Source organism: Desmodus rotundus, chromosome 5 (genome assembly GCF_022682495.2).
Source record: "Desmodus rotundus isolate HL8 chromosome 5, HLdesRot8A.1, whole genome shotgun sequence".
NCBI lineage: Eukaryota > Metazoa > Chordata > Mammalia > Chiroptera > Phyllostomidae > Desmodus > Desmodus rotundus.
The window spans coordinates 123,729,351-123,754,501 of NC_071391.1; the positions used below are offsets into that span (position 1 = coordinate 123,729,351).

Sequence of the window (25,151 nt, forward strand, 5' to 3'; positions counted from 1 at the left end):
GCTCCATTTCACGGACATAACGTGTTTTGTTTATCCATAGATGAGTTGATGGGCGTTTGGGTGGTTTCCACTTTTTGACTATTATGGTTACTTGTGTGCAAGTTTTTGTGTGGATGTTTTCCTTTGTCCTGGATATAAGCTGAGGAGTGAAATTGTATGGTAATTCTACACTTAACTTTTTGATGAACTGCCAGACTGTTTTCCCAAGTAGCTGCACCATTTTATATAATCTCTCGACATCCTCATCAACATTTATTTTCCTGACTTTTTTTATTATAGCCATCCAAAAGGGTGGGAAGTGGTGTCTCATTGATGTTTTGATTTGCGCTGAGATAAATTTTAAAATATAATATGTTAGAAAAATAAAATAAGTTATCAAAACCCTATTGTTGCCAAAGTTTGAGGAAATAAATGCTCTTATTAGAGGCACGGTTTGGTAAACATTTTTGAAGGACAGTTTGATATATCAGAATGTGAAATGTACTTAACCTTTGACTAGATTTCCCATCTCTGGGTATTTGACCTAAGGAGAAAAATCATTTGTGTGTGTGGGGGGGGTGGATTGTCTTCATTGTGTGATTATTCATCTCATAATGCCAAAAAACTTGGAAACTGCCTTAAACGTCTGTCAAGAAGAAACTGGTTAAAGAAATGGTGATGGAGACATAAAATATCTGGGCAGTCATTAAACATAATAATGGAGGTAGAGTATAGTTTTATTGCCACTGAGATCTATCCATCACGTACCGACTGGGGCAAAATCCGGTATTGAGTACCTGCCTGATAAAATCCCATTTGTGTGTAGTATCGTTATGCTTAGAGAGATTTTTTTGGAAATGGTGTCCAAAATGTTAACAGTGATTATATACTAGTGGTAGAAATTTAGTTCATTTTTTAAATTTCTGCTTTATATTTTTTGTATTTAACTTAATTAAAACACATCTCTGTAATTTTTTGAGAAAACTATAAAACTATTTTAAAAGACTGTGTGTTTCAGAAGTCACATTTTGTGCTTATCCAAAGCTTGAATTTTAGTTAAATACCCTTCCCTATCATTATTTTTTAAACCTCAAAACCACCTACTAAAGGTGTAAAGAAGTTCATTGTCGTGGTGATTATATCCACTCGGTGTGGAGCACTGTCCTGGGCTCTTTCTTCGGAGAATTTTGTGAACTTTAGCCTTTATAGAGTTATTTTTATGGGGAGTTATGCCAGGTATTGGAACTTGGGGGACGTGCCAAAGCTCATGGGTAGGTCAAAGGTTCGCTTATCTGTCCTAGTTGTTGGAATAATTGTTTTGGGTTCGCATATTCTCTCTTCCACTCCGCTGTGCCCCTTTGCAGGAGAATGACATTAAAAACAATAATGAACTTTCTTTAAGCTTTTTATGAGTTAGGACCTGTTCTAAATACATATCATGTATTTTACTCATTGAATCCTCACAAAAAAGTCCCGTGAAGTCGATATACCACAATTATGTTACCTTATGTAGATGAGGAACCTGAAGAAGCACAGAGAGGTTAAGTAACCTACCCAAAGTCACTCAGCTAGGAAATGCAGAGAGGGGACAGAGCCCAGTGAGTCTGCTTCCAAAGCACCTGTGATCTTAACTGCTACCTGCCACGGCCTCTCTGAGTTTATTCCTAAACATGACTGCAACCACTTTTCTCTCACCTACTTTGTTTCTCCCCACCCCGTCGGTTCTACCAGAAATGTCACGGTTGCTGAGCTAGTGAGTGCGCCTGACCAGGCTTTCCTGCAGCAAATGCTCTGTGGAGTCATCTCTGCTGTCCAGATATTTACTCATTGATTCTTTTAAGATTTTACCACTTTTGTTTACATCCTTTTTCCTGAAATGTTTGGATTTCTTACTCCTCAAAGATAGAGATGCATCTGGGATTTTTTAAAAAAATTCTCCTTAGGTGTTTCGATTTTGTATCAAGACCTTTCAGGAGTGCTGAGAGCTGAGACAGCAAGCCTGTGGTGCTCTTCCCCAGGACTGGCCAGCCTCCGCAGCCTCCGCAGCCTCCGGCCGGCCGTGCCGGGTGTCCGGTGCCCAGCCTGAGCCTGGAGTCTGACCACTGGGCAAAGCCTAGCGTTTATAAGGCTGTCATTTACTCTGATTACAGCAGTGATACATATTTATTGTAAAAATTTAGGGAAGCACAAAAAGGATAAAGAAACATTAAAAACACTCATAACACTACCATCCTGTGATAACCAATAGGGACTATAATTTCCTAAGGTGTTTGTCTCCTCTTGAAGCCATTCGTATTCATTCAGGAAGACTGTTTAAGTCTCCGAAATAAATGATTCACAGATGATGATTTTAGAAAATGCCCATCCATGGAATTTTGTGGGTAGGGTTATTGTTAAATTTAAAGATATACCAGAGCTGGTGAAATTTAAATTTCTTAATTTTACATTCTAGTTTGATTTTTATTAATTAAAGAAAAGGAAAAACTGTGTATATTTTTAAAAATTGTATGGAATCAAACAAAAAGGTATAATGACCTCAGTGGTTTCATTTGCTCCTGTGGGAGATTTTCCCATTTACCTTTGCCTCACATGGGCTGCGTGTGCAGCAGCTTTCAATTGGTGCGTGTGGACTGGCTGCAAAGAAGGCCCCTGTGTGCACCACTAGGATCTACCTGAAATACCATTGAAGTTCAACTTTTGATATCGGTAATTTGGCTGCTATTGTATTTGCTGTTTTGTTGTGGCTGAAAGTCAGTAAAATTTATTCGTGGGTTAAACATCTCAGCATTAAAAAATCAACAACAAAAGAAACTGACATGATACATTACTTGTAATAATCATGTTAAGTTTGATTCAAGTCGAAATGGCTTATACTGAACATTATTTTTAAAAGCCATTTCTTCAAAGAATGACTGCAGAGAATGAGCACTGAAGAGACTTCTGTAACAATAACAGAAAAAAATCTGTCCCCTCGTGTTTTCCAGGCATCTGGCCGGCGGAAGAGGTTTTGGCTTACTACTGCCTCAGGCACAGTGATGCATTCAGGTACAACGCTGCACCTACAGATACCTTGTTCAGCCCGTTATGGGTATTGTGTCTGCATATTAAAGATTGTTAGAATTGCATTCTTCAAATTAAATTGTTTAAAATATAAGAAAGAAGGAAAGAAAGGAAGGAAGAGGGAGGGAGGGAGGGAAAAAGGAAAACAGAAAGACAGGGAAAAAGTTCACAGGGAAAACATGTTGCTTGTGTAAAAATCTGAATTGCCTTTGGGTGCTAATACTGCACAGCAAGCGTGTTGCTTTATGTCAAAGACTTTTGATTTCCACTCGCAGCTTTTCAGTTCACTTTGATTTTGGGGAAACAAAAGTGAAGCTCCAATCAATCCTTACTGATTGTAAAGGTCAAAAAAAAAAACAATAAAGATATTCTTTAAACTTCTGCTAGGGAAGTTACTACAGAACTTTTGATAAATAAATACCCCACAGCTATTATTTAAAGATGCCATCCCACCCCTGGTTTTAAAGGTGTTTTATACTTAACAACATGTATTTATAAAATATAGTCATAAATAGTAATTACAGATTCATGCTACGGAAATAAATGTTTTCAACTGTCAATGTGCATTATAGATCAAACCCATGGATGAGATTTAGGAAAAAGGAAAAAAAAAAGGCTCCTTTTATTTAAAAATTCTAAAGATGTTTGGTAGACCCAGAAAATATAGGTTTTTCATTTTAAATCTCATATTATAAAAGTCCTCCAATATAGACTTCCTGAATAGCACATTCTGATTCCAGAGAGGCTGTTAGTGATCATGGTGAGTGTGTTTTAACAATATGTGCTTACAAGACTGGGTCAATAATATACATTTTTTGAAGCTCTATGGGTCCCTATTTACCAACCAGTCTATAATTGCTTGAACAACTAAATACTCATTAAGTGTATTTCGGACTATGAATGTTCTGGTTTGGCTTCTTCTCCTCCCCTTCCCTCTTTCCCCTTCTCTCCCTCCCTTTTAGTGCTGCTTCCCCCCACCCCTTCTGGTGAGGTAATAAACTTCCCAAACTGGGAAGAAGAAACAATGTTAAGAGTCTAAGCATATAAAATAAGAACAGGGCCGTACTGAATTTGGGCTGCAGAACTGCCCTGGAAGTCTGGCGTTTGCTCATCTCGCTGTGCTTAAGCTTGACTGCAGCTCCAATCAGCGAGCAGCGGGCCAGGGCGAGAATGGCACACGTTGAGAACTGATATTTAGGCACAAAGAGGAAGGTAAGTGCAGAGTGCCACATCAGACTGTCAGCTTTCACTCTGAGCCGCTTTACTTTGGAGCAGTGAAGTCAGAGCCCACTCATTACTTTAGCCTGGGTTTGCTGGCTTTAACCACATTATGTCCCTGCATTGTTTATTCACTGTGTTGTGTTGGGGTCAATTGTGATTTAAGTGTTAATTGCTAAATGCTCTTTGTGTAATTGTTCTTTAGGGGGACGAGTCAGCTTTCCCAAATGTTTCAGTTTGTTTTAGATTTTTTTTTTAATTCAAGATTGCATTTATTTGTGTATGTGTTGTGTGTATGTGACTATAATATAGGTATATACACACTCATATATATTCGTCATTTACTTGTCTAACTGTTTTTGAAGGAATGAATGTGGATTAACAGTGTTATCCTTTCCTAACAATTATCTTTCGCTACTCTAGCTAGTTTAGTTCTAAAAGACAGCACCATTGACAAGGGAAAAAAAGGGAACCTTCTCAGATTTTTCAGCTCAGCGGTGGTAATGTTGCAGTGAACACTAATGAGGGAACCCCCACTGGTTTGCCTGCTTTGTGACTTTTCTATTTCATAATTATTTTTAAAACGCAAAACGACATGAGGTAGCCTCGTCTCGTCTCTCCAACTTCCTGGTCGCGCCGTTCTTACTGCAGATGGCAATTTGTTCTTGTAACATATATATCTCTCTGACCATTTTCATCTAATTTGTATGGGTTCTACCATTTCTTTTCTCTCTTTCAGGGACCTTGCTGTGTGTGAGCTAGGGGGTGGCATGACATGCTTGGCTGGGCTCATGGTAGGTCTTTTCTCAATTCCAATCCCATTCAGAGGGAGGAACAAAAGGGAAAATGTTCCAGGGCCTCCAACTGCTGGGTCAGAGAACCGTCAACAGCATCAGCTGCGGTCAAGCTGCCGGGTCTTGAGAGACCTTCTAGATTGACTTACTTTTGGATCGTATTGATTTTATGGTTGCCTCGATGAGCGGAAACATTTTACCTCCGTGTAGTCAATATCGCTTGTCGTGACATTCCAGGCCTCGTACGGTCTTTCTTTGCCATAGTGAAAGCTTTTTTTTTTTTTTTTTTTTTTTCAGATTATAGTCCTATTTGCTAAGATACAGGAATAGCCCGGCGAATCACAGTTGGAGCACCATGATATAGCTGCTAATGTTTTGCCTGCATTATTACACCAACAAACATGATCCAGAGCGCTCAGTAATTAGATTCTTTTGAATTAGATTGGCCATTCAGGAACGTCGTTCCCCATTCTCTGGGTTCTGAGTCATGTATTCAGGAGATACTATGTAGCAGCACAGTGCATTAGACAAGTTTTTATGTCTCTACAAATAAAAGCATATTGTTACACTGATTGGCATTTGACAAACCTGTCGCTCTTACACAATGTGTCGAGGTTACAGCCCAATGTGCGAGCATGTCAAAGCTCACAAAAAAATTACCCTCACAAAGCCATCTGCCTGCAATGCAAAGTTATATGAAGGGCATCAGGCAGTCAGACAGAAGCAAGCTGAAAGGCAGAGTGACAGCCTTGTATGATGGCTCTACTAGATAAACAGAAGCCCACAAATGAAAGCCTCTCAGAATACCATCATCCGCTGTCACAATGCAATTACCGAACAGAATGATAGCAAGATAGAGGCTCCCGCAAATGGAATGATAAAAGTATTGACTGATTTGATTGAATGATTAAAATAATGCAGACATAAAATGAAAAAAGATTGAAGATTGTTACAGAGAAATAGGTGAGGAAGCATGATACTGAAGGCTTGTCACTCCTGTCTGCACTTCCACACAGACAAGCATATTTGCTCATTGTTTGCTGTGCTCCTTTTTTTTTTTTCCAGGTTGCTATTTCTGCAGATGTCAAAGAAGTTCTGTTAACTGATGGGAATGAAAAGGCCATCAGAAGTATCCTTATTCAGATAGAAAACAGGTTTGTTGTGCTCATTCCTTTTTCCCCGCTGAGTAACAATTGATATAAAGAAAGGCAGCATGGGGTATTAAAAAGAGTTCCTCCGTACACATGATAAGTAATTAAGAAAAAGTGAAAATATATGTAACTCATTGGGTAAGACTAAGTGGTTTTTTTTTACTTTTGGTAGATTTTTATTGTCACTTCTCATTAAAGGAGCCTATGATTTGGGGACCACTCAAGGCAATATCAACATTTGTTTCATAATAATTTTCAGGCATTCTTATTCTTTTATTTCTGTTGAAATTTGCCAGTATAAAATAAATTACTTAATATTTATTATTAAGATACTGCCTACAAAAATTAACTTCCTCTTCATTATTACATTTCTTGCATTTAATATTGTACATATGTGCCATGTAATACTATACCTACTCTAATTGCTGAGGAGTCACTTCTCTCTCCCTGCTGGAGAAAGCTATCAGGTTTTCATTATTTCCTTTTATTTAGGATTATAAAAGCTATCTCTTTTTTTTCCTGCCATGCTATTACAGTTCAAACCCCATTATATTAGATTATGCTTTACTAATATGTACACAGAGTTCATGAAAATTGAACTGTACTTTAAGAAGAAGTGAGCATAATTTGTGGCTACTTTAGCAATGGAGCTGATTTGCTCAGGGGCAGTTAACAGACATTAGGAATTGAGAGGAAAAGTGGAAGATATATTTGCTTTGGATTTTTTGGTGTGCCTTACATTTACATTGTGAAGGAGGTAATCTCATTTGAATTTGAGACTCCTAAAATGTCAAAGTAGGTCTGATTTTTTGTGTGTGTGGCATCTTGTATAAAGCCTTTTTTTGATTTTCTTTTTCTACCTCCGCTATGTAATTTTTTGAAAATAAAATTCGCAGCAGCTCCATCAGGCTGCTCAGACAGGAGAAGGAGGTATGAGAAGCACAGCAGCTAACACTGCTCAGCAGCACTTGTGTGCCCTACGGAGCCCCACCCAGCTAATTGCCTGACAGACTTGAAAAAATTCAGGAAGGAAAAACAGCCAATCACAGTCTTGGCCTTTCACACAAGGGAAAGAGATCACAAAAGGTGCTTCCTTTTTTAAAATGCAGGATTTTAATCATGACTGTCGCAGGTTTCTCAAAATATTCCTGAAGATGAGCTGATGTTGTTCATTCACTCTGCTTTTATCCTGAGTTATTTCATGCGCTGTGTCATTTCACTGTGCTCCTCCTCCACATGGCAGGGAACACAGAGAGCGAGAGGGAGGCAGGTACGCTGGCTCAGCCCCAGCGGATGTGTTCTTTGAGGGAGGGGCCCGGATTATTGGACCAGAGAAGGTCATTTTAGCCACAGAAACTTTCAGATTGGGCCCAGCAACCTGAGGTTTTTCTTAAGCCAGCAGGTGTCTTATTTAATAGCCTCAGAAACCAATTAGAACTTTTAACAAACTATGGGAAGCATCTGTAGTCAGTATGTAAATTTAATTGTACTAAAATTATTATTGAGCTAAACTGCAGAGCTTCCAAAGAGGGAAGCAACGCTAATGTCATTAATTAATGCACCTTTGCTTTAAACAGCAAAGATGCCATGCCGGCTCTTGAAATCAGAGAGGAAATCTCAGATTCTGTATTCACTCTGCTGGCCTTTCAAAGAAATGATTGGTACAGCCTCCTCCCAAGAAAATGGATTTTTAACATTTGGTCCTCAGAAGCTCAGCCCTGAGAGTGCTTTATTGTGCTGGGTTTTACAATGGGTTTAATATAGCGGGGTGCCAAAGGGCGGGAGGGGAAGAACTTTACAATGTAGATAAAGTAGGTCCTTTCAGGATGCAGACCGAAACTGGTAGTGTTTTATTTCATCTCTCAGGACTTTCCTAGTGGAGTTCAGCGTTTATCATGCAGTTGTTCTATGTTTGTGGGCGTTTTTCTGTTGTAACTAGATCTAATTTTTTTAAATTAAGAGCGAAAAAACACGCATAAAGCCTCAAAAATTGGCAAAGTGTTTTTCCTGCTCTTAATACTAATGATATTCTTGATTTACTAACAAAGCTTACAACTGGCATTCATCGTAAGCATTTTTAATGAGTGAGGTTAATATGAATGAAATTTTTTTCCTGTTTGTGTGCCCATTTTCTGTTAGAATAACTAATTCACTGAATCACATACTGTTGAGGCATATAGATAGAAACAGACTCATTTAGAAATTACTGTTTACATCACTCCTTTAAAATTTTAGGAGGCCTAAATTATATAGCAGTTGCAGGACATTATTCAAAAATTACTTTCTAAAAAGTAAAAGTGGATGTCAACAAAAAAAGGGGGGGGAACATTGCCAGAAGCCAGAAAATCTCTAAGCAAAGCTGCTAATTATTCTTAATGGGCAGGATGAGCGCATTAAGAAACAAATGAGTACATCAGTGAGATGTAATTGAAAATCGACCTGGCAATCGCTCTTCACATCTGAGTATGGCCTGTATGTTATTCTCATCACTTTAAAAATTATTTTTGTTGTTCTTGGCATCTGAATTTAATGAATCTAACTGAGCCTTACTTCCTAGTCTCTTAATCTTCTAACATTCTGAGTCTTACCTTTTTAAAAAAAATAAAGCATTTCCTGATATTTCCTTTTTCTCTTCTGTTATTTCTGTTTTTTTAAAACATGTGAGGCAATGAAAGAATGCATTCTGAATCTTTATATCATAGAAATACATCAACCAGTTGTGAGATTAATTTATTTATTCCTAAAATGTATCATGTGGATTGGCTATGTCTTCTAGAGCTTTCTACCTGGACCCTGGAAAGCTAGATGTTGATTTGAGATTTGTTAAACAGAGATACCTGAAAAGAGATTAAGACTTGAGGTGTAAGTGAATGTTGTAAGCCCTGAGTGTTTTCTCAGACTCATGGGCAGATGCCCCTGAGGTTCTCCTTGGTCCTTCAACTACATTGCTGGCTCTCACACCCAGCCCCTCCTACCTCAGCGCTCCCTCTCCTTACGGATGCTATGATTTAGTTGTGCCCAAACAGAACAGAGGACGAGTTAGAAAATGACATCAGCTAGTTCATCTGTTTCTCAACTTTACCCTAAAATAGTTGTGAAATGCATTCCCTTTTCTTTGGCACTGCCCTTTTAGTGTAAGGAAGACTTCTCCAAGTACAGTGACCTCCTGAAGTGAAGGGTGGGGAGCAGAATGCCAGAATATATCTGTTCAGGTAACCTTTTAATCCATTTTGCCCACAGGTAACTATTACTCCATAAAGTCTGTGGCCGGTAATGGCGATGGCATAGCAATAGGGGAGAGAAAGGATATACTCAGTTATTTTTCATGCTAAGCTTCTTCCAGACCATAATGAATAAAAGTGCAGCACCTAAAGGTGAGCAGCCCTCTCTGCTACACCTGCAAATTCGCCCAGCGCCAGCACCCCGCCTTGGCCCATCCTTGGCAAACATCAAGTGTGTTGTCTGCAGAGCATGGCAGTGCTTGGTGACCCATTTCTCGTGCCCCTGACCCAAGCATCTTCTCTGCACAGCATGCACAGTCTGGACCATGATGTGAAACATAAGGTTCTTCGAAAATTGGTACATTTCCTGCACATTTTAAAGGAGATACCCCTGGCTTAACATTATTTTAATGGAATCCCTGATTTAAGGGATAAATAAAATAAGCTTCATGTGGACCGTGCAGCCTGTGTTGTGGGTGGTTGAGACCTCAGGTGTGTCAGGCCATCGTCCTGTGTCCTGGCCCTTTCTCCAGTATCAGTGACAGCTGAGATATTGATGCCAGTTCTTCTTTTTACTAGGTGGGTCATAAATGGGTTCCATGTGCCTCTCATAGGGTAAGAACTCAACAAATAACTTAGTTTATTAAAATTAATTCAATCAGTATTAACTGGATGCATTTGAGATGCTAAAGATACAGCAGGGGACAAGGTAGACCAAGTCCCTGTCTTTGTGGGACACAGACCCTGCCTTGGCTACAGCACATCGATGCAGGCGGAAGACACTGGAAGTCTACACGGCAGAAGTTCTTTGATTCCCTCCAGTTGTTTAAATTCTACAATATAAATGTTCACCTAATTAGTTCTGAGTAGCAAGGAAAGAAGATAGAGTTCATTGCCAAACCTCATTTTAGTTATAATCACCAGCCTCTTCATCTCTCCAAAGCTTTTACTTGAATTATTGAAAAATAAAATGAATCGACATGAATTAGGCACCTACTATGTGTCAGGCTCCTCATATATGTGATACTCCATTAAGCCTTTATAGTAGGTATCATTATAGTAGGTATCATCATCTCTATTTCTGAGGTGGAACTCAGAGAGGTTAATTTACCTGAGTTCACACAGCCACTAAAAACTGGAACCAGCTCTAGAAGCCAGGTTCGTTTGATTTCAAAGTGTAACAGGGGTGGACAAAAGTAGGTTATGTAGTTGTTTGTATGGAAAAAGACAGGCAGGTTATGATTATTACAATAGTTTTATTAACTTAAAATACCAGCCTTCATTATTTATACATTGTTGTAATCTACTTGCTATCCGCAAGCACACTTTGGCACGGAGGTCTTTGTAAGCCCACTTTTGCCCACCCCTGTACATTTTTCCCATTAAACAATTCTGGTTTACCAAGAGCTGGGACACTTTGATGAGTGTTATCCTGCATTTGCTCAGCGCCCTCTGGAAGAGACGTTCTCCCGCCCGCAAGCCACAGGCGACAGTGCTGAGAGCTCAGAACGCTTCTACATCATCTTCTCAATTCATTGGAGTAATAAACACATTTAAGAATATTTTGTAGCCTTTACATTGGCAAATATTGTCACATCAAGTAATTTAATAGACTTTAAAGATCAAAATGAACAGGATTTATATTATAATTTCATAGTTTCCTACCCTCACCTTTGATGTTCCAACGCAAAGAAAGGAAACATGAACCAAGAGAGTAACGCCTAGTGAACTGCAGTGTTATTATTTTTAAAATATTTTCTGGCTTAAAAATAATGCCAATTATCAAAATGTATATGAATTACTGATAAATATTGCAGGTGCTAATTGCAGAAGGAGGTTAATATTTTAAATGTTTTATATATAATACATAACATAATTTGTTTAAATAACTTATTGTTATTATATAAAAGTATGTATTTTAAGAATAAAAATCAACTGAAACAAAATTAAAATGGAGCCCCACTCCTAAACTATGCTTTATTTGGGATGACAATCTGGAGCTAGAATCCCGGTTTCCTTTTAGCCACAAGCGTATGTGCCGTAGCTCTGGACGTCCAGCAGTCCAGACCAGGACATTGGAGGTGATTACTCTGTATCCACTTAATCAGAACTCGCTACAGCTTTCTTTGCACCCAGCCCCTCCCACTGAAGTCTCTCAGAAGGTGGGTGCAGTTCAGAGAACACAGTTTGGTCCATCCTGTTCAAAACTATCCTGACCTACAGTACGGGTGGGGTCAGAATGTCGATATACCTTTTAAGGTAGTATTTTAATACACTATGGACATTTTTTCCTTGTAGTACTTGTTTTAATGTAAAAAAACACCTCCTAAACTACACAATATATTTTCTTTCCAGTTCTAAAAACAAAGCAGCCTAAATACTGCTATGAATTTTTTTCATTTAAAAACTTGCTTCTGGAATATAAATAATATGCTTGCTTCAGCCTGACCACCTGGAGTCACAGGTCCATAAACTGTATAAAGGTATACGGCGTTCAGATGTTTACCAAAACTTACTAATAGGCTTTCCGTGTTATATAGTTTAACTTCCCTGTGACTATTTTATAAAAAGTATTACCTCCACTAACAAAATAACATGTTTTGCCTGATAGATTAGTCATGTACTTACACGACTCTACAGATGTACCTGTCACATCACGGCTTGCCGGTGGATGTCGTGGAAACACCGAGTGAGGTGTGGCCAGCGTGGGGGGTGGTGCTTAATCAAAAACAGTTGTCAGTTGACTCCGCTAATTTTGTTCTTCTCGGAATAAAGATGTCAGCTGTCCTCTTCTGCAAGACATTTCACGTAGAAGCCTTTCCTGAAATACTTTCTTCTGGAAATAGAACTGTAGGCCGATGTGTCATTTTAGTTAATCAAAACAAGTAGGCGAATTAGTCTCTTTTATTTTTTTAATGAATGTAATTTAACGGTATTTAATTTGCATACAGGAAAGTTCATCCAGCAAAAAAAAAAAAAAAGGTCTGCATTATAGCACTTTTGTAAACCTCAACAAAGCCCTTCATTAGGAGACCTAATTGATTTTTCCTACCCACTCCTGGGGGAAGAAAGCTATCACAGTACCTGCTTATTCACTCCGAGGAGAAATGGGTGTGCCTGGTGTTTCCAGCAGAGATTTGGGTTAAAAGGTCCTGTGGTTCTGTTCTTGCAGGGAGACCTTGGCCAATGCTTGTTTCAAGCATTCAGGAAATCTGTTTTTCTGAGCAATAGGGGAACATCGCTTGTCCGCTTGGTGTCCTCCCCATGGGCCCAATTTAGTTCAGCTTGCAGCCTTCGCTGGAGTTATTTTATTTCTTGTTTATTTAAACCTGCCCTATTCCAAAAGAAAGATTTTGAGGTTTCTTACAGTGGTACATAGAATATACCGTATAAAATAAATGAGAAAGTGAGTGCAATTGGAAATTAGAAAGCCAAAAAAATATAAAATATAATGAAGCCAGGAATGGACGTTAATGTAGAAAATATGCGCAATAGGAACTCTTGGGGTGACTAGACTTCGGCCATGCATTTGGCCCTCATTGCACAGGGCCTAGAGCAAGAAGAAAAAGAGGAACAGTTATAAGGCTCACAGTGTCCAGAAGTTGAAGTACAACTGATCAATCTGCAGTCTAGCTTTTCCCATGTTGGGACCCACGTTTCCCATGGTTTTCCCATGGGCCCTCATAAACATGGTGGTGTGTGATGTAATGGACTAGCTCCTCAAAACACCTTTTTAATAAACATGGCTCTTCTCATACAAGCCCTTACACACCAGCAGATGGCCAGAGGCCAAAGCATCGGTTTGTAAGGATGGTTCTCCAAACGATCTTCCACTGGATTGACGTTCGTCTTCAGTAATTCACTTCCTCTCAAACATTCTCCAAGCTCTTCTCCATCTTTCCCATCTCACTTTCTCCGAAGTCTTTCCCTGCTGCTCACCCCCACCCTCCCTAACAGCATCTGAGAGACTGAAAAGACCTCAACTTGGAAAATTTCAGAAGACCGCCATTGCCCTCCCCACTGACTGAGAGACCTTTGCCTTTTAAGCAAGTGGGGCCCGGCATCTATGGGACAGTCCTGTCCCTCCACCAGTGTCCATATCCCTGGGCCATTCCTGGATGCTACCTGAAAGTACATTTCCCAGGCAACTAAACTGTAGCCCAGGGAATTAAAAGAGCTTGCCTGTGGGAAGTAATTCAACATTTGGTGGTAGAGCCAGGGCTGGAACCTCCTCTGTCCGTATTATACTCTATGGCTCTTCCCTGTTCACTGTACAGATCCCATGTTCAATAAGATTACTGTGTTTGTGGGCTTTTATTTATTCATTTTTTTTAGTCAATTGACAATTGCCGCAGAAGCTTTCTTAACTGTGTCCAATAGATGTGAGAGACATCATCGAAAGAAATCAGAAGGCTGGTGTGTTTAAGGCTCGGAAAATATCAAGCTGGTAAGATACCTTTCTGCATCAAAACACTGGTTGAAACTGCTTTTCTTCATGCTGTGGGTGATGATTGAAAATAATAATAGCTAACATTTAGTGAGCACTTACCGTGTGTCAGGCACTGTTCCACGCACTTGAAGAATATCTTATTTAATGTCACAAGAACCCATAATAAGGCAGGCAAGCATTCTCATTACCTTTAATTAATAGATGAAAAAGCCTGAAGGTAAGTGTATTATACACTGGGTGTGAATTACTTAGGGTTGAGAGTATACAGTATGAACTTGGGAGAAACCCAGCCCGGGACCTTCTGTGAATGTCTGTATTGCGCTGGTTCTCAACATGGGGACATTTTTTATTGTCATGACTAGAGGGATGGGGTCGCTGATGGCATTCAGTGGGTTGAGGCCAGGGATGCTGCTAAACATCTTACACAGACCCCTCCCTCCACCCCTCGACAAAGAAGTACCTGGCCTAAAATGTCAATCGTGCCAAAACTGAGCAACCCTGCTTGATTCCATGATTTTAAAATGGTCTGGGTGCTCATTCCCTTTCAGACGTGTGCATTCCTATGCAAACCTGGAGAAGTGCTTGCCCTCTCTCGTCAGTGCGGTGCTACGTTTTATTTTTGCCCTGTCGGTATAGGCCTAGAGGAAAGAGTAAACATTTAGTAGTTTTCACTTGAAATACCTGTATTTGTGCATTTTGCTATCACATGTTTAGCCCCAAACATTATTAGAACCATCCAATTGTTAATTATTTAATTTATGATGGTTGAGGGTGTTCTCCCACTCCAACTGCTCCGTGTGGGGGTGGGGTGGGATGAAGAGCAATGATGCTTACAAACCAAAGTGGCCAACCTGTTGGGAGGAGGCTATGGAACAGCAATAATTTTTTTTTCCTGTTAGTTGGTTGGTGAATGGCATGAAGTGTCCAGATCTGCATTTTTAAATCTTGCATTAGAATGTTGGCTGAGGGCACAGAGGGCAGCGAGCGGGCTCTGAGTTTCTCATCTAAATGAACAAACCGGCTCCGTGTGCCCGCAAATCTCCGCAGGTCCGGAGAAAGAGCAGCCTGCTCCCGCTCTTCATTCTTAGTTCAGCCACCGCTCCACAGTGCAGGCTGCCGTGCCCTTCTGGGGAGGACTTCACTTCTGGACGCGATTTTCAACCTGGTCTTTTAGTCATCAATCAAAAGCACATTTCCTGGGTTGTCCTCATTTCCATTTATTTAATGCTTAAGGTCATTTGTGACCATTTGAGTGAATTTCAGCATATGGAATCAGGGAATAATAGATTTCAGCATCACGCTGTGAAGAGAGATTGTGTTTTTACAAGACATAATGTTGTTTACTGGGTGTTAATAATCACTAATTAATAAACATATCTAGACTTCTTAGATGTTGCATTTTGAGGAATAAAAATGTCAAGTGTTTAACTTATGGCGTGTAACAGTATTTTCTATCATCTCTTCATAAAATAAGTTACATAAAGAAGCAAAACGTCATTGTTCAACATAGGACATATCCAACATGCTCAGTATGTGGCCTTTGTTTCTCTTATCTGTTCTCAAGAATGCTATTTCTAAATATATTGTTCTGATATGTACCCAGCCATATCGTCTATATGTCAACAGTCGTATAGGAACCTCTAAAATGGTTTTTTTTAATCTTTATTTCATATTAACTCTGATCAGTTTCTCGCTTTTTAAACACTTCATTTTGTCCAAAGTCTACTAAAGCACTTTGTCAAAACACAGGTGGGTGAGCCAGTCTTTGAAATGCCTTGCTCTCGTATTAAGAAACTACTTGACCACTTAACCTTCAAGAAGCTAAGAAGAAACTGCCAACCAATGATGTAATAATCAGTATTCCCCTTCTCTCCACGGCTTTCCCACCTGTAACAGTACAATATGATAAAAGCATTAGCTCCATGTGAGAAGAAATAAAAGTAAACCGCTCACAAAAGAGCCAAGATATGGTTCAATATTCTTTTTTAGTGCCTCAACGCATAGGCAGAATCTCTCCTCCGAACTGGAGGTGCGGAATAGCAGTAGCGACAGATAACTGAGAGGTATTTACCATAGTTACAAAGCCCACACGTGAGCCAAATATTTCTGCTCTTAAAAAGCACTTCAAAGCTTGACATGAAGTTTATAACAGCTAAATGTCTCCTGTGACTTCATTTGCAAAGAAGATATAAAAGCAGAAAGGTAAATCATGATATGAGAACTGTGAGCCTAGGAAACTGTTTTTAAAGAGGAATAAGCAACCACCCAGGAACTTGACTGGCAGCCCGAGCTCCCACCTCACGGCTCTGACAGCACTCAGTCACAGCTGGCTTCCCACCCCCGACCAGGCTTCTGCCTGCCTCTCAGGCAGGGCAGACCCAGGCTGTGTGGGCCTGAAACTTGCTTTGAGGCGCTCTTTAGGGGGATGAATTTTATTACACCTGACTTGGGCAGATTTTACAGGAGCATACTGCCATGTGCACTCATGGCTGGGGCCCCTCACGGGCCTTGGAAGGGGCCTGTGCAAGTGAGGGGTCCCGACACTGAAGCGTCATTAGCTTCGCAGGAAATTCACCACGGCGCTCGTAAACACCAGCAACCTTGCCTTGAGTGATGCTCTTCCCTTATAAACTTTCTTGCTCCCTCTGTTCCCTTTTAATCCCAGTTTGACTGTTGCTAAATATGAAAGACATGTTTGCAAAAGCCCGGAGGCTTTAGCCCTGGCCAGGAAATCTCTAGCATGTTCTTATAGGAAGCATACAGCCATTACATCTCAAAGATCTTAATACAGTCACTTGATGTTTTATTCATTCGTTCACCCTTGCAGCTATCCATTCATTTAACTATGTCCAAGGCATTCTGCCTTGAGAACATAACTGTGGAGTAATCAAGAATAATTCCTGAACAAAGGAAATTGTGCTGCTAAATATAGCTAGAGATCGGTGAAAGAGCAAAGATATTTACAGCATCTCAATTGTTAGGCTTATCTGAAGCTGTCTTGAAAACTGTGACTGTCTAATAAAGGACCATTCAGAGCGTTTGACGTCTGCCTATTCCTAGGTGTTCCAGAATTGGTGAATGGCATCATTCTCTGGTTAATATTAACAGTTACAAAATTTTAAAAAATCTATTAAATGTACCCTGCTGTGATATTAAAAGTGAATTTCTATTTAAGAAAAAGGTTATCTTTGTATGAAAAATGCTAGTGAATTTAGGCCTGTGACTTTTATTATTCTTTGATAAACCATTAATCTTAGTAAACTATGGAACTTATTATAACTTTAAGACTTTTTTATAACTCAAATTATACCTTTATGTGGGCCCCCAGGATTGGCTATTGGCCCCATTGCCCTACTTCTTTTTAAGATTTGTATCTTTTCTGGGGCTCATTTTCCTTTAGAGATTAAATTGGGGGTATGAAAAACGATTTTTAAAATGTGAACCCCACCCCAGCGGGATCCGATGGACGGTTTTTCCAGGCCTCTGCAGTCGTCTCACTCGCCTCATTCTCTTCCTTCAGTCTGGCTCCCACTGCTCCCCAACATGCACCTTCTCCTTTGTCACCCAGCCTCTTTGTTCTCCTCCCAACACATTTGGTCCTTCCCATCTCTGGTCTTTGCCCGTCTTCTCCCCTCCTCCACGTCCATCTAAGTCCTTCCTTCTAGGATGACTTAATTACCATTTCTCAGGCCATTTAAGCTTACCCTCATCTTTCCCTCCTTTTAATTTCTATTGACCTTAGAATAGTCCCAGTAACATGATATATTCTCTTATTTTTCAAAGCATGCTGTCTTTGTTTTCATATTCACTGGTACAGTCATTTCTTAAAATTACTTTGACCTCCCCCCGCCGTCTGCCAAGTACTATTCTAAGTGCTGGAGATATAGTAATGAACAAGAGTAAGTAAGTCCATGTCTTCTTTTTTATCTAAGTTATATTTTATTGATTATACTCTTACAGTTGTCCCAATTTTTCCCCATTTGTCCCCTTCAACCCAGCACTCCCCATTCCTTCAGGCCATCCCCACACCATTGTTCATGTCCATGGGTCATGCATATAAGTTCTTTGGCTACTCCATCTCCTATCCTGTACTTTACATTCACATGGCTATTCTGTAACCACCTATTTGGACTTCTTAATCCCCCCACCTCTTCACTCATTCCCCCACACCTCCCCTCCCATCTGGCAACCATAAGAACACTCTCTGTATCCATGATTCTGTCTCTGTTCTTCTTGTTTGCTTAGTTTGTCTTTTAGATTCAATTGTTGGTAGTTGTGGATTTATTGCCATTTTGTTGCTCATACTTTTGATCTTCTTTTTCTTAAATAAGTCCCTTTAACATTTCATATAATAATAGTTTCCTGATGATGAACTGCTTTAGTTTTTTTCTTGTCTGGGAAGCTATTTATCTGCCCTTTGATTCTAAATGATAGCTTGGCTGGCTAGAGCAATCTTGACGATAGGTCCCTGCTTTTCATGACTTTGACCATTTCTTGCCAATCCCTTCCAGCCTGCAAAGTTTCTTTTGAGAAATCAGCGGACAGCCTCATGGGGATTCCCCTGTAGATCACTAACTGCTTTCCTCTTGCTGCTTTTAAGATTCTCTTTTTATCTTTAACCTTTGGCATTTTAATTAGGATGTGTCTTGGAGTGGGCCTCTTTGTATCCATCTCAGTTGCAGGACTCCGTGCTTCCTGGACTTGCATGTCTATTTCCTTCACTAGATTAGGGAAGTTTCCTTTCATTTTTCAAATAGATTTCCAGTTTCTTGCTCTTTCTCTTCTCCTTCTGGAATGCCTATGATTAGAATGTTGGGACACTTAAAGTTGTCCCACAAGCTGCTTACACAATCCTTGTCTCTTTTTTTTTGGATTCTTTCTTCTTGTTCTGTTTGGTTGTTTTTTGCTTCCTTATATTCCAAATCATTCATTTGATTCTTGGCTTAATCCACTCTACTGCTGTTTCCCTATAAATTGTTCTTTACTTCAATTAGTGTATCCTTCATTTCTTACTCGATCTTTTTTATGCTGTTGAGGTCCTCACTAAGTTCATTGAGCATCCTGATACCCAGTGTTTTTAACTCTGCATTCGATTGATTGCTTATCTCCATTTTGTTTAGTTCTTTTTCTGAGGTTTTATTCTGTTCTTTCATTTGGGCCATATTTCTTTGTCTCCTCATTTTGGCAGCCTCCCTGTGTTTGTTTCTATGTATCAGGTAGAGCTGCCATGACTCCGTGTCTTGGTAGCATGGCCTCATGTGGTAGGTGTTCTGTAGGGTCCAATGGCACAGCCTTCCCTATTACCCAAGCTGGTACTTGAGGTACACCCTTCATGTTTCTCTTGTAGTTGAGCCTTGATTGCTGTTGGCAGTTCAATAGGAGGGTTTTACCCAGGCCAGTCAGCTGTAAGGACTGGCTATGACCACTGACTTCCAACCTCCACCCTCCATGGAGGACCAGCTGTGCAGGGACAGAGTGGTGTTGCTCCAACCTGGTCTGTGTCTGTCCACTGGGTGCACAGGCTCTGGGGTTTCCCATGTGGTGCAGGTCAAGGTCAGCCCCCACCTGTGTTCTGCCCAGGGCCACCCTGCATGAGCTATAAAGCAATCTGAGGTGGCTGCTACTTGTGAGGGGCTTGGGGAAGCCAAGATGTGAATCTAGGCTGGCTGCTGCTAGAGCTGAACCTGGGGCTACTTAGCCAGAGGTATGGGGGCTAGGGCCTGGGGGCTTACTGAGGCTGGCTGTTGCTTGTTTGATGGGATTTATGAAGTTGTGAAGCATGAGCCAAGACCAGCCATTTGTATCTTTGGTGGGCCCATAAGTTTGGTGGGGTGGAGTCTCTGAGGATCTCCAGGACATTGCAAACAGTGTTAGCCAGATTGATGGAATCTCAGATATGACACCTGCCTGGCGGTTCTGTGGTTCTGTGGGGGGAGGGTTTCAGAAAAGGGACAATGGCCTCTGCCTGCCTTTTTGTCTGGGAAAAAGCTGTCCCCTGACTCCTGCCTTGATGCCAGATACTTCAGTTCTTTCCCGTATGCCACTGGTGCCTTTCAAACTGCTACTCTGGTGCCAGAGCCCAGAGGGAGTGAGTCTGGGTAAGTCCGTGTGTGGGTTCTTTAAAGGGAACTCCTTGGGACTCCAAGAGTTTCTTTTACCAACTCAGTCCCTGCTGGTTTTTGCAGCCATATGTTATGGGGACTTACTTTCCTGGCACTAGAACCCTGGGGCTGGGGGGTTGGTGTGGGGCTGGGACTCCTCACTCCCAAGATATCCTTTCTGAATTTTTTATCTACCAAACATGAAAGTGGGACCAAGCTGTTCCATGTCTGCACCTCTCCTACCAGTCTGGATGAATGTAGTTTCTTTCATTCCGTAGTTGTCTGACTTCCATTCAACTCTATTTCTTACAGTTCTGAGCGATGGGATGTTGTTCTATGTTTTAGTTGTAATTTTGATATGGTTGTGCAAGAAAGCAAGCCGTGTTTACCTACGCCGCCACCTAGACCAGAAGTCCTAAGTCCATGTCTTCTTAGAGTTCACATTTTAATAACGGAAATAAATAATTTTTTTGAAGGCAAGGATTCTGCTTAATGTGTTTTTTGTATTCTCTGAAGCAATTAGTGTATTTTATCCCTGTTATATGAAAGATTTTAAGATTTGTATTTGGAGCACATTTTCAAAGATAGGGACCCATACGACCTATGAAACCAAATAGTTTTTAGTAGAGGAAAGCCAAGATCTAGAGAGTCAGACATCAGTTTATATATTAGATGGCTGACTTCCATTTGAGGACAGGGCTCTTCTCAGGCAGGCACCTGCAGTGTCTGTAGAACACTGACACTGGAAGGAGACATTTATCTGTACTTTGTCAGGTTGAAGAGGAAGGTTAGTAGAAGGTAACTGAGATAAAGAAGCTGAGGGCTCTCTTTAAGAAATATTCTGATAAAACATACCTATTAGTGAGTTTGCTAGAACTACGGCAACATAATCTTGAGAACTGCTGAGAATTCTAGAGATGCCAGAGTTCTGTTTCCTTTTCTTGCTATCTTGGATATGGAAAAATGAAATTACTATGTGTACTTTCTATTGCTAACATAACATTTTTTTATTTGCTTGACAAGCTTATAGCAGAACTCATGCCCCAGCTTTTTTTTGCACCAAAGAAACACCTGGCACAGGAATTTTGTCCAGTTCCAGATATTTTGATAGAGTTCATTTTTCCTATTAAAAAATGAGCCAGATTTTAAAATATGGGACACTGTATTTTTAGGGGACCTTGAAACTGCAGCAAATTTAGTTAAGGCCTTTTTTTCTAGAATTACATTGTATTTACTCTTTGGACATGCTGATCCCTACTCTACCAAGGTCAAAATCTTGCTACCAAAGATAAGCCAAGTTCTATTTTGATAGCAAGGTATGCAGGTCAGACTACTGCATTGTCAGTGAAAATGTCCTCTAGTTTTAAGGGGAAAAAAATCCCTCCTTCATAGATAGATAGGTATATCACAGAAGTTACATATCAAATAAAAATGTCTTCATTTTCAAAAGATTTTGTCACTTTTCAGTTAGATAAGAGGCAATCTTGGAAAAAAATTTTAGAGTATGATCACTTTGTAATCTATTGCTAAAATGATTTTTTTACTTTAATAATGGACATGATTTGTTTTCATGATTTTGCCATTACAAATAGCCCCGCAGGGAACACATCTGTACATAAGCTGTACATCTGCTAGTATATATACAGAGCAAAGTTTTAGAAGTGGACTTTTCTATTCATACCAAATTATGGCAGTTACTGAACTTTGTAATGTAATTTTATACCTGCTAAAGACGAGACCATTGATATTATTCTTTCTTCCTAGGCTATTATAAAATTATGGTAGTATTTTTATTATATTGGCATTTTCATTGAAATATATAGTTTACCAAGATGACATCTTTATGACTTTGAGTCTTCCTACCACGGACAGGGCGTGTTAGGGTTTCCATAAGTGTTTCACTAGCACTTAAAATCTTTCTTTATTTCTCTTATTAAGCTTATTTTTGGAAACCATCGTTTTTCTCTTATAAATGAGATCTTTTCTTCCATTATATTTTCTAACTGGTGATTTGTCTATATATAAAGAAAGCTATGGGGTTTTGTGTAGTAAATATTTAGTCACCTCAGTGAGCTATTATTCCTAATAGCTTGTCAATTTATTCTCTTGAATATTTTAAATAAACAATTACATCATCTGTAAATGATGACAATTTTGACTTCTTCCTAATTCTTATACCTCTCTTTCTCTTCTGTAATTTTATTGGTTAAAAATTTCCAGAATGATATTAAATAATAGGCATCTTCGACACTGACTTTTTTGGTAATCCTCTAATATTTCACCATTAAATATACATTAGTTCTTTATTAAAAATTTTTTTTATCTTGTTAAGGAATTTTTTTATCCTCACCCAAGGATATGTTTTTATTGATAGAGAGAGAGACACACTGAACAGTTGCCTCCCATGTGCACTTTACCCTGGGATCAAACCAGCAACCTAAGTATGTGTCCTGACCAGGAATTGAACCCGCAACCTTTTGGTGTATAGGACAATGCTCCAACCAACTGAGCCACCCAGCCAGGGCTTGTTAAGGTATTTTTTTAATTGAGTCCTATTTTCAAAAAATTATCGTAAATAAATATGCAACTTTAGCAAATGTCTTTTCAGCATGTATGGAGATAATCAAATTGTTTTTCTTATTTTGCTTACAACTATGACAGGTCATAATAACAGGTGTCCTAAAACTTTACATCTCTGTATATCTAGTCACTTGGTCATGGTATTTTAATTTTCCTTTTATTATTTTTTAAAGATTTTATTTTATTTTTAGACAGAAGGGAAGGGAAGGAGAAAGAGAGAGGGAATGAAATATCAATGTGTGGTTGCCTTTCACATGCCCTGCCCCACACTGGGGACCTGGCTAGCAACCCAGGCATGCGCCCTGATCTGCAAATTGAACTTTGGTTTGCAGGAGGGTGCTCAATCCACTGAGCCACACCAGTCAGGGCTAATTCTTCTTTTAATATGCTACTGCATTCTAATATATTATCTGGGACTTTTTAAATAACAACTTTATTAAGCTATAATTTACATACCATATAATTCACCCACTTAAAGTATCCCATTCAATGCCTTTTAGTATATTCACAGAGTTATACAACTGTGACAGTCAATTTTAGAATATTTTCATCAACCCCAAAAGAAACCCCATACCCATTAGCAGACACTCCTTGTTCCCTCCACCCTTTCTTCCCAGTGCTAGACAGCCCCTAATCTAGTCTCTGTCTCTATGGATTTTCTTATTCTGAACATTTCACATAAATGGAGTCACGCAGCAATATGTGGCCTTTCAAGTCTGGCTTCTTTCATTTAATAAACTGTTTTGAGGTCCACCCACGATTCAGAATGTATGAGGATGTCATTAATTTTTATATTGAATAATATTCCTTTGCATGGATATACCACATTTTATTTATCCATTCATCAGTTTATGGACATCTGGGTTGTTTCTATTTTTTGGCTCTTATGAATAATGCTGCTGGGACCACTTGTGAACAACTTTTTGTGACGTCTCATTTCTTTTGGGTGTATACAGTCATAAGGTAACTCTATGTTTATCCTCTGAGAAACTCCAGACTGTTTTCCATGGTGGCTGGTCCATTTTACATTCCCACCAGCAGTATCTGAACTTTTTGCATTGATATTCATCAATAAAATTGGTCCATAATCTTATTGTGTAATCTTTATCTGGTTTTAATATCACTGACGTACTGGCTTCTTAAAAGAATCTGGAGGCTTTTTTATCTCTTGTACAACCTAATATGGGTCACCTACGTTGTTAACACAATGCTAGATCAGAACAATTTTTACCCCATTGTTTTGGAAGTTATAATTTGAAACTGGTGTGAAATTCCTTTATTAAAATGCACTGTGTTGGAATTTCATAAGTTTGAAACATAAAGGAAAAAGAAGAAAAGAAAGTGAAAACACCAAAAAGCAATATTTAATGTTGTGATTTCATGTCAAATGACACATAGTTGTAATTTGATATGAAACTAGAACTAGTTCTAAGTGTTTACTGTCACTTTGTTTTGCTACCAGTTAATCAGCTGTCATAATCATAGAATCAGAGATATTTGAAATGGAAAGTATAATTAGTAAAATAATTAGTACCTTTCTTCCGGGATCTCAAAACACTTTTCAGTTCTCCTTAACGAGTATAGAATATACTGGTCACCAACTTATGGCATCCAAATGGTAGGCAAGTCTGTCTGTCCTCTTTGTGGACTCTGAAATACATTTATTTCAGCTACCTTACAGACAAAAACACGGAGCCAGAGGGTGGGGTCAGGCCAGGCACGCAGAGGTGGCAAGCGGGAGCCACAGTTCTCAAGTGTTAGTGCCTGAATCTTTGTAGAGCTTTTTACAACATGGGCTCTCAGGCCCTGTCCCCTGGGAGATGGAGGTGGGGCCCAGGGCTGTGCACTTCTCACAGGGCCCCAGGTGTCGCTGATGTCATTGATCTTGAGATCTCACTTGAGATCCATGAACCAGAGTTCTCTCTGAGAGTTTCTGTAGTGGTTCATTGCTTTAAGGGTGTTCAGATTTCTGTTCATTCAAGCCCGTTCCATCCACTGTATTCTTTAGTTTATTTCATGGATGTCATGTATTTACAAAGAAAGAACAGGACAACACTCAATTGGCTGTAGTTAACCAATCTTGTAGATTTTCTGAGGTAAAAATTTCACTGAGACCTAATTTTACTTCCCCCTCCCCTTTCTCCAAGCTTTATTCCTAGTCTGGAATCGTCAATTAATTTCAGGGTAAAATCAGCGAAGTTGGCCAGGTAATCTGTTTCAAGGAGTGTACCCAAATGAACTCCTGTTCTGGTTCATCCGTGCTGTTGCTTCCTTCCCTTAGCAATCCAGTAGGGAGTGTTCTTAATTCTGTCTTTACGGGCACTCTCTGTAAAAATCCTCCTTTTGAAAATAAAGACATTTGATACTCGCAACTGAAGTACGGCTGAAGAGTATTTTCAGTCCCAATCCGTATGTGTAAAGATCTTCCGGAACAGGGCTGCTCGAGCTGGTCTGTGACCCTCTTCAGGAGAATCACTTGTGATGCTTATTTTAATAATGAGCCTTCCTTACGGAATTGAACACCCTGGGGTTGAGGCTCGAGAATCTGATGTTTCAATAACCTCCTCAGCTGATCCCGATCTGTCTGGAACACAGAC

At 39.6% G+C, this 25,151-nt stretch overlaps 1 protein-coding gene across 2 annotated transcripts in view; it reads left to right on the top strand.

Moving 5' to 3' along the window:
- CAMKMT (calmodulin-lysine N-methyltransferase) overlaps positions 1 to 25,151 on the top strand; it is a 333,952-nt gene that overhangs the window by 279,401 nt on the left and 29,400 nt on the right. Inside the window, exons 4-7 of one of the 2 annotated variants that reach the window (XM_024552862.3) lie at positions 2,964 to 3,024; positions 4,997 to 5,051; positions 6,117 to 6,180; positions 13,804 to 13,870. In XM_024552862.3, coding sequence (XP_024408630.2) covers positions 2,964 to 3,024; positions 4,997 to 5,051; positions 6,117 to 6,180; positions 13,804 to 13,870 — 247 coding nt within the window. Of the gene's footprint in view, positions 1 to 2,963; positions 3,025 to 4,996; positions 5,052 to 6,116; positions 6,206 to 13,803; positions 13,871 to 25,151 lie in introns of both variants that reach the window. The other variant, XM_045189476.2, reaches the window with a different exon arrangement.